This window comes from Carassius carassius, chromosome 46 (assembly GCF_963082965.1).
Source record: "Carassius carassius chromosome 46, fCarCar2.1, whole genome shotgun sequence".
Lineage (NCBI taxonomy): Eukaryota > Metazoa > Chordata > Actinopteri > Cypriniformes > Cyprinidae > Carassius > Carassius carassius.
The window spans coordinates 14,230,847-14,244,004 of NC_081800.1; the positions used below are offsets into that span (position 1 = coordinate 14,230,847).

At 40.6% G+C, this 13,158-nt stretch overlaps 2 protein-coding genes across 15 annotated transcripts in view; one reads left to right on the forward strand and one right to left on the reverse strand.

Annotated features, from left to right (window-relative positions):
- LOC132128851 (eukaryotic translation initiation factor 4 gamma 3-like) overlaps positions 1 to 3,297 on the forward strand; it is a 39,618-nt gene extending 36,321 nt beyond the window's left edge. For 8 of the 12 annotated variants that reach the window (XM_059540217.1, XM_059540218.1, XM_059540219.1 and 5 more), the window contains 10 exons: positions 21 to 235; positions 343 to 461; positions 581 to 753; positions 1,119 to 1,244; positions 1,340 to 1,421; positions 1,505 to 1,603; positions 1,711 to 1,857; positions 1,938 to 2,019; positions 2,345 to 2,512; positions 2,670 to 3,297. In XM_059540217.1, the coding sequence (XP_059396200.1) occupies positions 21 to 235; positions 343 to 461; positions 581 to 753; positions 1,119 to 1,244; positions 1,340 to 1,421; positions 1,505 to 1,603; positions 1,711 to 1,857; positions 1,938 to 2,019; positions 2,345 to 2,512; positions 2,670 to 2,851 (1,393 nt within the window). In that variant the 3' untranslated portion in view covers positions 2,852 to 3,297. The remainder of the gene's footprint in view (positions 1 to 20; positions 236 to 342; positions 462 to 580; positions 754 to 1,118; positions 1,245 to 1,339; positions 1,422 to 1,504; positions 1,604 to 1,710; positions 1,858 to 1,937; positions 2,020 to 2,344; positions 2,513 to 2,669) is intronic. The other 4 variants (XM_059540220.1, XM_059540222.1, XM_059540227.1 and 1 more) reach the window with 1 other exon arrangement.
- Positions 3,298 to 11,089: 7,792 nt separating this feature from the next.
- LOC132128833 (polyhomeotic-like protein 2) overlaps positions 11,090 to 13,158 on the reverse strand; it is a 56,998-nt gene continuing 54,929 nt past the window's right edge. For all 3 annotated transcript variants that reach the window (XM_059540197.1, XM_059540196.1, XM_059540195.1), the window contains 4 exons: positions 12,772 to 12,886; positions 12,559 to 12,682; positions 12,203 to 12,476; positions 11,090 to 12,124 (listed from right to left, as the gene is read on the reverse strand). In XM_059540197.1, coding sequence (XP_059396180.1) covers positions 11,970 to 12,124; positions 12,203 to 12,476; positions 12,559 to 12,682; positions 12,772 to 12,886 — 668 coding nt within the window. In that variant the 3' untranslated portion in view covers positions 11,090 to 11,969. The remainder of the gene's footprint in view (positions 12,125 to 12,202; positions 12,477 to 12,558; positions 12,683 to 12,771; positions 12,887 to 13,158) is intronic.

Here is a 13,158-nt window from a genome sequence, read left to right on the forward strand (position 1 = left end):
TGTGTTTGTGAATTTCTCAGTCAAGGAAGCTCAGGTCGAGAACGTAATGACAAACCATTGAGTGCTGGTCCCGCTCGGACAGGGCCCATCTCATTGGGTAGCAGCAATAAGGAGGCCCCTGAGGTGTCGGTCCAGGAAGTGTCCCGCAGAGACTCTAATGCCTCAGACTCGCCCAAGCTGCCCGCCAGCACTGCAGACAACAGCAGACTGGAGCGTAGTCAATCCAGAGAGTCTGGTGAGCCGCATCGATACCCTCGCACACATGTAACACATGTTGCTGGTTACATTATGGTGAAATACACGAGAAGAAAATCCAACATTTAAGGCTGTCTCTCATTGCAGCTGTTAAACTTGAAGTACTGTCAGGACCCCCTCCGGATAAGCCTACATTAACAGAAGAGGACATGGAGAAGCGGTCCAAGTCCATTATTGATGAGTTTTTGCACATTAATGATTACAAGGTTTGTACCAAACCTTAAATCAATCAATTGCTATTTTATGCTATATATATTATAGGCTGTATCTCCTGGTCCAGAACAGCAGTAGAGGAATTTCTAAGCGTAGTATACTTGTGCTGCAGGAGGCAGTGCAGTGTGTGGAGGAGCTAGAGCAACCTGCCATGCTCTATGTGTTTGTGCGGGTGGGTGTGGAATCCACGCTGGAGAGGAGTCAGATCACGCGAGACCATATGGGTCGGCTGCTCTACCAGCTCCTGCAGGCTGGAATCCTCCACAAACTTCAGTTCTTTAAAGGGTGAGATTGCAGTACTTGCAGAAATACAGAAGAAAGTTATAATTGCTGCTTTAGTAATTGTATGTGTGCTTTTGTGCAAAATGTAGTAAGCAGCCTCGCTATCCATTATCTACTAAGGATGCATGAAAAAAGTAGGGAAAGGTGGTACCAACCTTTTTTATCAATATAATAATGATACGAATACTTTTTGTTACAATTTTAACAATACTGATACTGATTGTTTCTTAAATGGGTCTGTGATTTTCTTTATATTTTTTTTTAATTATGCTTCAAAATAATATAATCTTATCAAATCAACTCAAAAAAAAAAAAAAAAGATGCATCCGATTCTGGGATTTTTTCAATATATTTGTTTCTTCCCCCAGGTTCTCTGAAACTCTTGAATTAGCAGATGATATGGCCATTGATATTCCTCATATATGGCTGTACCTTGCGGAGCTGGTGACCCCTGTGCTTCGAGAGGGGGGAATCTCTATGAGAGAATTATTTAGGTGAGAGTTGGTGTTGGTGAGGTGTTATTAGATTCATAGGGCTCATCTAAATCAGCTTTAGTAATTGCCTTTACACGCATTTTATTTGTCTACAGTGAATTTAGCAAACCATTACTCCCTGTGGGAAGAGCTGGGATATTATTTTCTGAAATATTGCACCTTCTATGCAAACAAATGGTAAGCTGAAACATACCCATGTCATATTTGTAACGCTTGTTAGTGTGAGAATAGTGGGAAATGAATGTGTTGTGTATTTGCAGAGCCATAGGAAAGTAGGATCATTATGGAGGGACTCTGGGTTGAGCTGGGCAGATTTTATTCCTGAAACGGAGGATGTGCACAGCTTCATCACAGAACATGTGAGCTTTGATTTACATTCTCTTAGATATCTAATATATGCTAACCATCAAAACATTCACAGATTAATCAGCTGTCCCATTACATTTATGATTTGATCTTCCAACAGAATCTAGACTTCACACTTTCTGATGGCTCAAACCTGACCGAGGCTGTCTCTAAGAGAACACTCTTGCCTGAGGAACTGAACAAGCAACTTGAAAAACTACTACTTGAGGACATGGCTGGTGATGAACGAATCTTTGACTGGGTTGAGGTACATTAAACTCCAGCTCCTTAGACTTGTTTTATCAAAGCCTGTGAATGATCTTGTCATTGATGTGTGATGTATTACAGGCCAATCTAGATGAATCAGAAATGAGTTCATCTCCTTTCCTCAGAGCTTTAATGACTGCTGTTTGCAAGGCGGCAGTGAAATGTAAGTTAAAAGCTGTTTTGGGTAGTTGAGTTTAAAAGTGTATAATATGTGCATATAATATAATCTAAAATATATGTTCTATTAATGTTATTTTTTTATATGCACATCAAATTCTGTGTATTTATACAATAAAAAATGTTTAACATTTAATTCTATCAAATGGAGAAGGAATTGCTTATGAGATAATTCACCCAGCGACAATTGTTTGAGTTTGGATAGTGGTGCAGATACAGTTATGCAAATTTGAGCACTTTTGCTGTTGCCCAGGAACATGTGTTTTTTTTATGAGGTACAGTTTCAAATGTCAGAATGTCAAATCCTCCAGTCTTGTGTCTTCTGTCTGCAGCCGAGGGCTCCTCATACAAAGTGGACTTGTCCATAATCCAGAGGAGATTGCCTGTATTACACAAGTACCTTAACTCAGACACAGAGAGACAGTTGCAAGCACTTTACGCACTTCAAGCATTGATAGTAAAACTGGACCAGCCTGCTAGTGAGTAAAACCTTTCAAATTCCCATTTATAAACTCACTCCGCATGGGATATTTGTGTTATAAACGCTATTCTACAATGAATGCTATTTTTTAATGTTGATTTTTGGAATAAATACCAAGAGATTCAAATAGTTTTATTTACGTAATATTTTTGCAGATTTGCTCCGGATGTTCTTTGACTGTTTGTATGATGAGGATGTGATATCTGAAGAGGCTTTCTATAAGTGGGAGGTCAGTAAAGACCCCGCTGAACAGCAAGGCAAAGGTGTGGCACTGAAGTCAGTCACAGCCTTCTTCACGTGGCTGCGCGAGGCAGAGGAGGAGTCCGAGGACAATTGACGAGGGGACAAACAGACACATTTGCCAACAAGTTCTGAAGAGACAATAGTCGCTGAAACAATAACTGCATCAAATTAAAATGTGACATAACAAGCAACACATTATGCATCAGGATGGATGGAGCACAGCAAGATTTGGAATGGTACGGGTCATGCAGTGACCCTATGATGACTTGCAATTTGCTGGAGCACTAAAAAATGTAATATTTATAGAAATGTTGCATTTAAGTTTTTTTTTTGTTTTTTTTTTTTACTTTTTAAGAGGACTTTAATAATACAAACATGCAACAATGAAACAAAACATACGTTCAGACTCCTTTATTTGTTTTTAAGAACAGCATACACAAATGCAAAACACATTTGCAATCACAATGAGCGGTTATTGGTGGATAGAGAAATAATGATAATTGTATTATTAATATAATGACAGTAACTAATTAAACAACTTGTTGAAAAATTGTTAAAAAAAGTTTGTTGGTTCAGCACAGCGAAGACCTGGTCTGCGTTTAGTACATCAGTACAGAGGTTTTAGTAAATCTTTAAGGTTATTATCTCAATAACCAGACCAAATGTCCCTCGCTTTAGCTGGCTCTTTGTGAAACATTTAATCTGGCAGAAACTTGCAAGTACTATGCATTCAGGGACTGCTGGGATGACATGACAAGAGCTCAGAATGGATGTCAGTGGGCAGATGGTGACGTGTACAAAACCACTAAGGAGATGTTGCTGAACCTAAAGTGCTTGTTACTCTTCATACTGATAGAGCAAATTTAAAGCTTGTAAATAAATGAAAGACAAAAAAGATTCATAAAAGTACAAAACGTGGTGATTTGTAGTGGCATTTTCTAGTGTTGTCAGCGACGCCCATGCTGGTTTTGTTACAGCAGTCAAATGAATCTTATTCAGTCAACAAATCAACAAATATGTTCAAAATTTTGGGGTTGCCAAGATTTTTTGTTTTTGAAAGACGTCTCTTGTTCTCATTAAGGCTGCATTTATTTGATCATACACACAGTAACATAATATTGTGATAGAAAACTTATAGTAATTGTATTATTGTCAATCAATACATTTTAAAATGTTACTTATTCCTGTGATGGCAAAGCTTAATTTTAGCAGCCATTACTTGGGTCTTCAGTGTCACACGATCCTTCAGAAATCATGCTAATATGCTGATCCAGAAACTTTTTTGTTTTTAGTTGAAAATTGTTGTGCTGCTTAATGTTTTAGCAGAAACCGTAATACTTTTTTTTAAGAATTCCTTGAATAATAGATAGATTAAAATATCTTTTGATTAATGCATCCTTGCTGAATATAAGTACTTCTTTTAATACTAAAAGGAACGGTAAGTGTACAAGTAAATTATTGCAAAAAGAAAAAAGTGGGGTGGGAGTGGTAATGCTTTACAATAAGATTTAGGGTGCTTTCACACTTGGTTCGCTTGCCTGGTCCGAACTCGAGTTTTGTATTTACGTTTTTGAACCTTTCCTTTTGTTTACAAGGCTTCGGTAACGGCACTTGGGTCTGTCTTACGAATGCACAGCAAAATCCTCTAAAGATTGCTGAAGGCGAACAGAAATGAGATATGCAGCTCTTGGGGGGTCCCCTAAAATGTAATTATTAAAGGTTCTGAAGACTACCTTACAACACGATATACTGTAGGCAAAATTATATGGACCAGTGTCGAAGGTGGGATAATGGTCTTGGGATGTTTTCCCTTGCCCCGCTGCAAATATCTAGATACTTACATTGCCATCAACCCCTGCCATCCCACCCCTATAGGCACATAGAGTAAAATGAAATTCTGAAAAACTATCACTTCTTCTTGCTTTACTACTCCTTTCTCTTCTTCCTGAAAACAATTTCACCTGATGATTTGAGTAGCTCTTTTTGTAAAGTTCTAGGATGATTGGGGTAATTTTGTAGGGTAGGCCTAGTGCCTCTGCATAGAAAATAATAAACAAAGTACAAGCATATAAAATACATGTGAAATAAAGCAGTGCTTTTGGTTTCTCAGGTAAATTAACTGTATTAAGTTACAGACATTGAATAATCAAATGTAAAATAACACTGCCTTCACTGTATACATTAAATTTGGTTCATATAATTAATACAGTTTACCTTTAGCTACAAAAAATGTTTTTTCTTTTTCTCTTTTGTTGTTTGATTAACTTTGGTGACACAAACAGCTGCAGGTATATTGGGTTGCTGTCCCTTTAAGACGAATGCATGTATCTAATACCGCGAATAATGACACGCATCCGTTTTCTTTCTCTGACTGCGTTCACAGGGAAACTCGTTGAAACGGACACTTTGACTTCTTTTTTCGAGCACATTGTTAATTTTTTTTATTTCGTTCAAACACAAATTGATAAGAAAGACAAGGGAATTCGGTATTCACGAACTTCACGTGCTGTCTGCGACTGCGTAGCTCTGCGCGCCGACAGACAGACCCGTCTACATTTGGATGTTTAACATAAATATATAACCTATACTGATACAGCAAAGACAACGACGGCAGTATTGACGGCAAAATAGGATAAAGCATATTTCGTTCTGTATTGACAGGGAGTTTTTTAAAGCAGAATTTGATGAGAATTTGATGCAGTTGCATATACCATAGAGAGTAAAACAAACACTAGGCGGGAGGCACCGAAAAGTGCAATGTTTTTGCATCCCTGATATCTACAGTCGTGGCCAAAAGTTTTGAGAATGACATAAATATTAGTTTTCAAAAAGTTTGCTGCTAAACTGCTTTTAGATCTTTGTTTCAGTTTTTTTCTGTGATGTACTGAAATATAATTACAAACACTTGTACACTTACAAGTACTGATAATTACATGACATTTATGCAAAGAGTCAGTATTTGCAGTGTTGGCCCTTCTTTTTCAGGACCTCTGCAATTCGACTGGGCATGCTCTCAATCAACTTCTGGGCCAGATCCTGACTGATAGCAACCCATTCTTTCATAATAACTTCATTCAATGCAACTGGAAAATGCATTGTTCTTCACCAAACTGTTGTTGGATTGTTGGAAGAAGTTGCTGTTGGATGGTGTTTTGGTACCATTCTTTATTCATGGCTGTGTTTTTGGGCAGAATTGTGAGTGAGCCCACTCCCTTGGATGAGAAGCAACCCCACACATGAATGGTGTCAGGATGCTTTACTGTTGGCATGACACAGGACTGATAGTAGCGCTCACCTTTTCTTCTCCGGACAAGCCTTTTTCCAGATGCCCCAAACAATCGGAAAGAGGCTTCATCGGAGAATATGACTTTGCCCCAGTCCTCAGCAGTCCATTCACTATACTTTCTGCAGAAGATCAATCTGTCCCTGATGTTTTTTTGGAGAGAAGTGGCTTCTTTGCTACCCTTCTTGACACCAGGCCATCTTCCAAAAGTCTTCGCCTCACTGTGCGTGCAGATGCGCTCACACCTGCCTGCTGCCATTCCTGAGCAAGCTCTGCACTGGTGGCACTCCGATCCCGCAGCTGAATCCTCTTTAGGAGACGATCCTGGTGCTTGCTGGACTTTCTTGGACGCCCTGAAGCCTTCTTTACAAGAATTGAACCTCTTTCCTTGAAGTTCTTGATGATCCTATAAATTGTTGATTTAGGTGCAATCTTAGTAGCCACAATATCCTTGCCTGTGAAGCCATTTTTATGCAACACAATGATGGCTGCACGCGTTTCTTTGCAGGTCACCATGGTTAACAATGGAAGAACAATGATTTCAAGCATCACCCTCCTTTTAACATGTCAAGTCTGCCATTCTAACCCAATCAGTCTGACATAATGATCTCCAGCCTTGTGCTCGTCAACATTCTCATCTGAGTTAACAAGACGACTACTGAAATGATCTCAGCAGGTACTTTAATGACAGCAATTAAATGCAGTGGATCACTCTTCATAACATTCTGGAGTATATGCAAATTGCTATTTTAAAAACTTAGCAACATTTCCAATTTCCAATATTTATGTAATTCTCAAAACTTTTGGCCACGACTGTACAATTTCCCCAAACAACAGCCATGTTATCACATAAGCACAATTTAACCTTGAAAAAAGTCGGTGATCTTTCTTTTTCCTCTTTTTCTTTCCATGTGCAGGATTCCAAATTAAGAAAAATAATATTAGCTTCTTTACCAAGCTCTCATGTGCAGTCATGCTCAAATCACATTCACTTTAATCAACTCACAGACTTTAATTAAGTCCTGGTTATCTTTTGTAATCACTGACTGGACAAGTAGATTGTTGATAGCTTTGAATAACTAGTCTAGCTGCTCGTTCTGCTGTTAGCTGGCAGATCATTTGGCTTCATACACATAAGTTACACAGCTAGCAAGAAACGTTGACAAACGTACTCTTCTAATCATTACACTGGGTATCTAGTTAATGCAACTTTTGATATAGGAACTCGAACTCCTAATATTTTACTATAAGAAATTATGGAGATATAAACGCAATCGAAGCACTTACAGGATTTTCATTCAGGATTTCACTCTTTGTGATGTCTCGTTTTGCCGTGTTCATCTAGTACGTGTCTGCGGGAGCACCACAACAACAATCTGTGATGCTGAACTCACATTTAGCTAATAGCTGCCCTGATTGCTGCCTCATGCTAGGAAATAAATTAATTACTGTTATAAATACAAAACGTCACTAAAACCTATAATTTTCACAATAATTTTTAATGTTAAAATATATTTGTTGGGGACCCCCCAAAATCCAAAAATGAATTCTTATGGGGGGTCCCTAATGACTTATGGAGGGTCCGGGACCCCCCTCATTTCGAACCCTGAGATAACTAATGCATTGAATTAATGCACATGGCAACGGAATGGCAGGTGACATACAGTAAGGTGCTTTAAATGATTCCAGCTGATTCAACTTGTTTAAATGTTTTGTTTATTTAGTCCAAAAATGCTACAGAGATAGGTATGTTTTTTCAAGAAACCTATTTCAATAAATGCTGTCATATTTGGACATTTTATGATTGATATCCCACAGCATCTTTAAAAGGGCTACATTTATTAGTTTGTTGCCAATTTAATATTTTTTACACTGCAGATTCCCGGATATTTACGTTTTTTCTTTTTTTTTTGGACTCACCTGATTGTGCATTCATATGATATGATGATTTTATGATAGTTTTCTTCATTTAATAATGTATAGTGTGGGTGGCCCTTCATTGTATTTTGCCATGTTGAAATTATGGGACCCTGTTATGATCGTAGACCCAGTGAAACGCAGGAGACGAGAGATCCAAATATAGTGTGGGTTTATTTGGGTAATCCAACTCAGAATCCAACATGCAGGGGTCAAAACCAAAAATCCATCCAAACAAACAAACAGGAAAGGAACAGGAACGGGAACCTGACTCGACTCTGGAGGGTCAACTGTGGCTGTCATCCTGTGCAGAGGCGCTGGACAAGCAGCCATCTTGTGCCATGACTCTGGACCGGCGGCCATCTTGGGCAGTGGCGCTGGGCCGGCGGCCATCTTGGCCGGTGGCGCTGGGCTTGCAGCCATCTTGTGCTGTGGCGCTGGGCTGGCGGTCATCTTGGGCAGTGGTGCTGGGCTGGCGGTCACCTTGTGCTGAGGCGATGGGCTGGCGGCCATCCTGTGCTGTGGCGCTGGGCTGGCGGTCATCTTGCGCCGTGACGCTCGACTGGCGACCACCTTGTGCTGTGGCGCTGGGCTGGCGGCCATCTTGCATCGTGGCGCTGGGCTGGCGACCACCTTGTGCTGTGGCGCTGGCCTGGCGGCCATCTTGTGCAGTGGCGCTGGGCTGGCGGTCCTCCTGTTTGTAGACCCCGGTCTAGAATTGGCCATCCCACCGGGAGAGACAGGTGTGGCTGGGGTATTCCACGGAGACCGATGTCGTAAATAGAACACACACTCCCAGAAATTATAATCTTTCAGAATGTAAACGGAGCTCCGTTGAAATGAGAGGGTATTTTGGCATACAGAAGTCTGTACCCCTTCATTATTGTGTGAATCACCCATTCGGGAGCTGACACAGACAGCCAGGCTGTTACATGACTCGCGAAAGTCCCTACACAAACCGGAGGACTGCTTTAAGTTACTAATTCGTCCGGTTTGCTCATTTGTGGTACAATGTTTTTATGTTTTGGGCAACACATGGGCCGGAGCCTTTATTAACTTAACTTGAGAGAGATGAGCTAGGGGAGCTGTGTTCTTACTATGTTTCCCTCTGAAATGGGGAAATGCACACAAATCCGAATGGGTAACCACTGGCAGTGGGGGGTGACCCCGTCGACAGATACAGTAACCTCCATTTTTTGAATGTAGGAATAAAAGGAGAAGAACTGGTGTCCGGAGGGCTGGCTGCCCATGAACTTGGACTCAAAGCCCCCTGTGGCTGTTCATCAGGTTGGTTGCTCGCATTTCGAGTCAGAGGGAGTGGGGTTTAATTTTTGACCACGACCACGGCAAAGGACATTTCCCCAAGGGATTAGCAGGTGGGGGCTCACTCTGCCTCACCGGTGGCTTACTGCAGGGTCTTTGAGCCCTGTCTGCATTATGGGGATGGTGTCCCATAGCAGGGGACTTAGGAGGCCACACAGGTGTGGGCTTCCTGGGAATCGTTGCTGCATTAGCACAATGGCAGGACTGAAGAGAGCCTGGCCAGGCTCAACCAGAGCTCCAGTGATGTGCCACTTCTTGCTATCAGGGAAACCGGAACGCACTGAAGACATCTAACGTACAGTGGATTCAATAATTCTCCTCCTCAAAAACATGTAGGCTAGCCTAATCTCTGTGAGTAAAGGTTTTTCGAATGATAACTAAATATTCATTGAGTCTTAAATGCATAATGTGGACAGAGTATTTACACTAATGTTGGCATTATTCTTTTATTAAATGTTAGCTGCTTGTGCGAAGCATATCCGGCGGAGCCTTTATCTTAATATCGTTATTGCCAAATACCCATCTTAATTTAAAATTTATCTTAATTTAATTTGTTAAAAATGACTTGTTTTTATTGGTGCGTTGGTCTATTTATAGGTTAAATGAGCCTATGTCTAGAATGCTGAGATGTTACAATGTCACAGAGGACTTATTTTATTTCTTTATTCCAACTTCCAAGTTGTCTAGTCTACGTTAGTTACGAATAAATTATGTTAAAACATGTATAAACTACTCATTATTGACAAAAGGAAAAATAGCTGTGTGTGCGCGCACATTTAAATAATGCCGGGCTGTAAACGGGTTCGGGCTTTAAAAAAAGCTGTCAATCAAAATGTACTTGTCGGGCTCGGGTCCTGTCGGGCCAAACTTTTAAGGCCCGATTACAGCTCTAATTCTGACCAACATCGTTAGGTGGCAGTGAAGTGTCTATGGTGCATTCAAGTCATGTCAGAAAGATCAAATTTACAAGTGGAACGCACATGAACACCACTATGATGTTGAATTGGAAAATGTTCCCAAGTTGTGAGCTTGCCAATTTGTTGAAATGAACAATGTGATGAAAATGTACAATACAATAAAATAAGTATACATTCATTTTACAAAAAAAAACTTAATTGAATAAAACAATTTTAAAAAAGCCTGAAGAAAATTGCTCTGCCATCTTGATCCGACCAAATGACTTGAATGCACCGGCAATGTAATCATGACTTCCCAACTCGTAAATACGAACTTCCCAAGAGGACTTAAACGCACTGGGGAAGTCATGGCCTAATGGTTAGAGAGTTGGACTCCCAATCGAAAGGTTGTGAGTTCGAGTCCCAGGCTGGCAGGAATTATGGGTGGGGGGAGTGCATGTACAGTTCTCTCTCCACCTTCAATACCATGACTTAGGTGCCCTTGAGCAAGGCATCGAACCCCCAACTGCTCCCCGGGCGCCGCAGCATAAATGGCTGCCCACTGCTCTGGGTGTGTGCTCACAGTGTGTGTGTGTGTTCACTGCTCTGTGTGTGTGCATTTCGGATGGGTTAAATGCAGAGCACAAATTCTGAGTATGGGTCACCATACTTGGCTGAATGTCACTTCACTTCACAATAACACTGTTGGTATCCACACTTAAATAACACATAGAACAGCACTGCTAACGTGGCTAGTTACTTAACTTCTGAATGCAGTTAGGAAAACATCCAGTAATCAGTTTTAACCACTTAACAGTACAGTTAGAAATAAAAACATTTTCATCCACTTGTTTTGATATGAGGATCTGTGAGGTTTTGACTCATTGGAAAAGCAATCATTTGACAACTTGAATGTTTTCTGAGTTTTATTTTCAAATATAAAAGAGAATCAGAGACTTGCTCTCAATAAATACAGAAATTTGATCAAATGATGAATGCAAAACGAGTTCAAACATTAATGGTTGGGATAACCGTGATTTATGAAAAATGATCCCAGTACATCATATCATACCAAGATGGGTTTTGAACTTAAATGTAGTGATATTACTGGCAGTCCTTGAACTTGAATACTGGGAAATGGGTTTTGGAAATGCTGCTTTCACTTGAACTAAAAACATGACAATTGTGTAATCTTTGGGCTATTTAGAAAAAGATTAGGCACATCTTGGAAAGTCAAAGTTTTAACTCCCGTTATCCCCGTGTCAAAAATGCCACATTTGACTACAAAATCTGATGTGAATTGAGGAGCATCCTGTGAGATGAAGAAACCTGAATAGTTCACTACTTACAAATGATGGCACACTGCAAGGCTAAAGGTACAAAATTTTCCTTAGCTAACCAAACATTACACGTTGCTGTGACAATGACAACCGGAACTACGACAGAGAAATCACAAAGTCTGGTTCAAAACAGTAAAGAAACTGTAAACATGTTTCCATGCTACCATATGATGAACATCTGTTTGCACAAATGGTGTACTTGTGCTTGTCTTCCTGACATGATGGATTGTCTCCCCCTCCCAGGCCTGGCACAGCTGAATACACGAGAAATTGTTAATCGGGTCACATCATCATGATTTAGGGATGAAACCATTTGACTGTGACGAGAACTATACACAGGTTTGTGGTTTTGAGGAGCAGCCATCCCCAGGATCCAAAGCCACAATGGAATGAGGAAACCAGTGCAGAGACGTTAGGGTGTCCTTTCCAAGCTATATAAGGCTGTAGGAAAGGCTATGGGTCCTTGAGCATACTGATGCGTGCAAAGATTTTCAGTGCTGGGCCCAGTTTGATGTTCATGGTGCTCATGAGATGATCCTCTTTGAGGAGCATCAAGGCCTGGCCATCGATTTCCTGAGAGCGAAACTCTTCAGCAATCTCCTGGCAGTCTAATGCAAAACAGAGATTTTTAGTGACTTTTAAATTATTTGTAACCCAAAAAACAATAGGAACATTATGGTAGCTACCAGGCAGAGAGCAGATGAATTCATAGACATCCTCGACATTCCACTTGGTCGGGTCACTGGCCAGGAAGTGCTGCGTTAGGAGAGGGAGCTCTCTACTGTGATCGAATCTTTCCTCGTTCTGAAGCCGTTGGGCTCCAAAACTGGAGTTGGACAGTGGTGAAATGGGCTCTTCGAAGCTGGACATGTCTGAACACTGGCTGGACTCACCGTGACTTGGATGAGAGGGGTGTGGGGATAACAAAGATGCTCCCATGGTTCTTTGAGCGCTTGGATTCTATGAGAGAACAAGTAAGCACATTTCTGCAAAGACAAACCCAATGGGACACTGCAATGGGACAGGAAGAAACAGCGATTACCCGTTTTCTGACATCCATGCTGCTGTTATGATGATTGGTGTTGGAGGCTTTCTGTTTCTTTGGGTTCTCTGTGGTGGATTTTCTTGGGAAAAGTCCCATTCGTTTTGTGCATCCAACATTATACCTAGTAGAGAAGAAAAACAAGAGAAACAATCATATAAGCAAGTATTGATACAAAGACTTAATGTATATGCTACAGAAGAATCAACATACCTCTTTGCACACACCGTAGAACAAAACCTCTTGGATCTCTTGAAGTTATATGCAAAGTCTACAATCCCACAGAATTCACAAGACAGCACTGGCTCTGCATTCTGATTATTCAGCTCTATGAAAGAATTTACATGGCTGATTGGACAACAGTCGGAGCTTCAGTGATCCATCAAATGTGTAACTGAAGGCTGGAACATTACACAACACTATACAATCTGAACAGATTACACTTGACATCATATATTTGATGACTTTGTAAATGGTTACATCGAAAGTAGGCATCAGACACTAAACGACTGAGGATCACAAACTATCAGACTTTCAAGTCAATCCGAACACAAACTCACACTGAAACATAAGACAGATGAAAATAATCACACACTACGT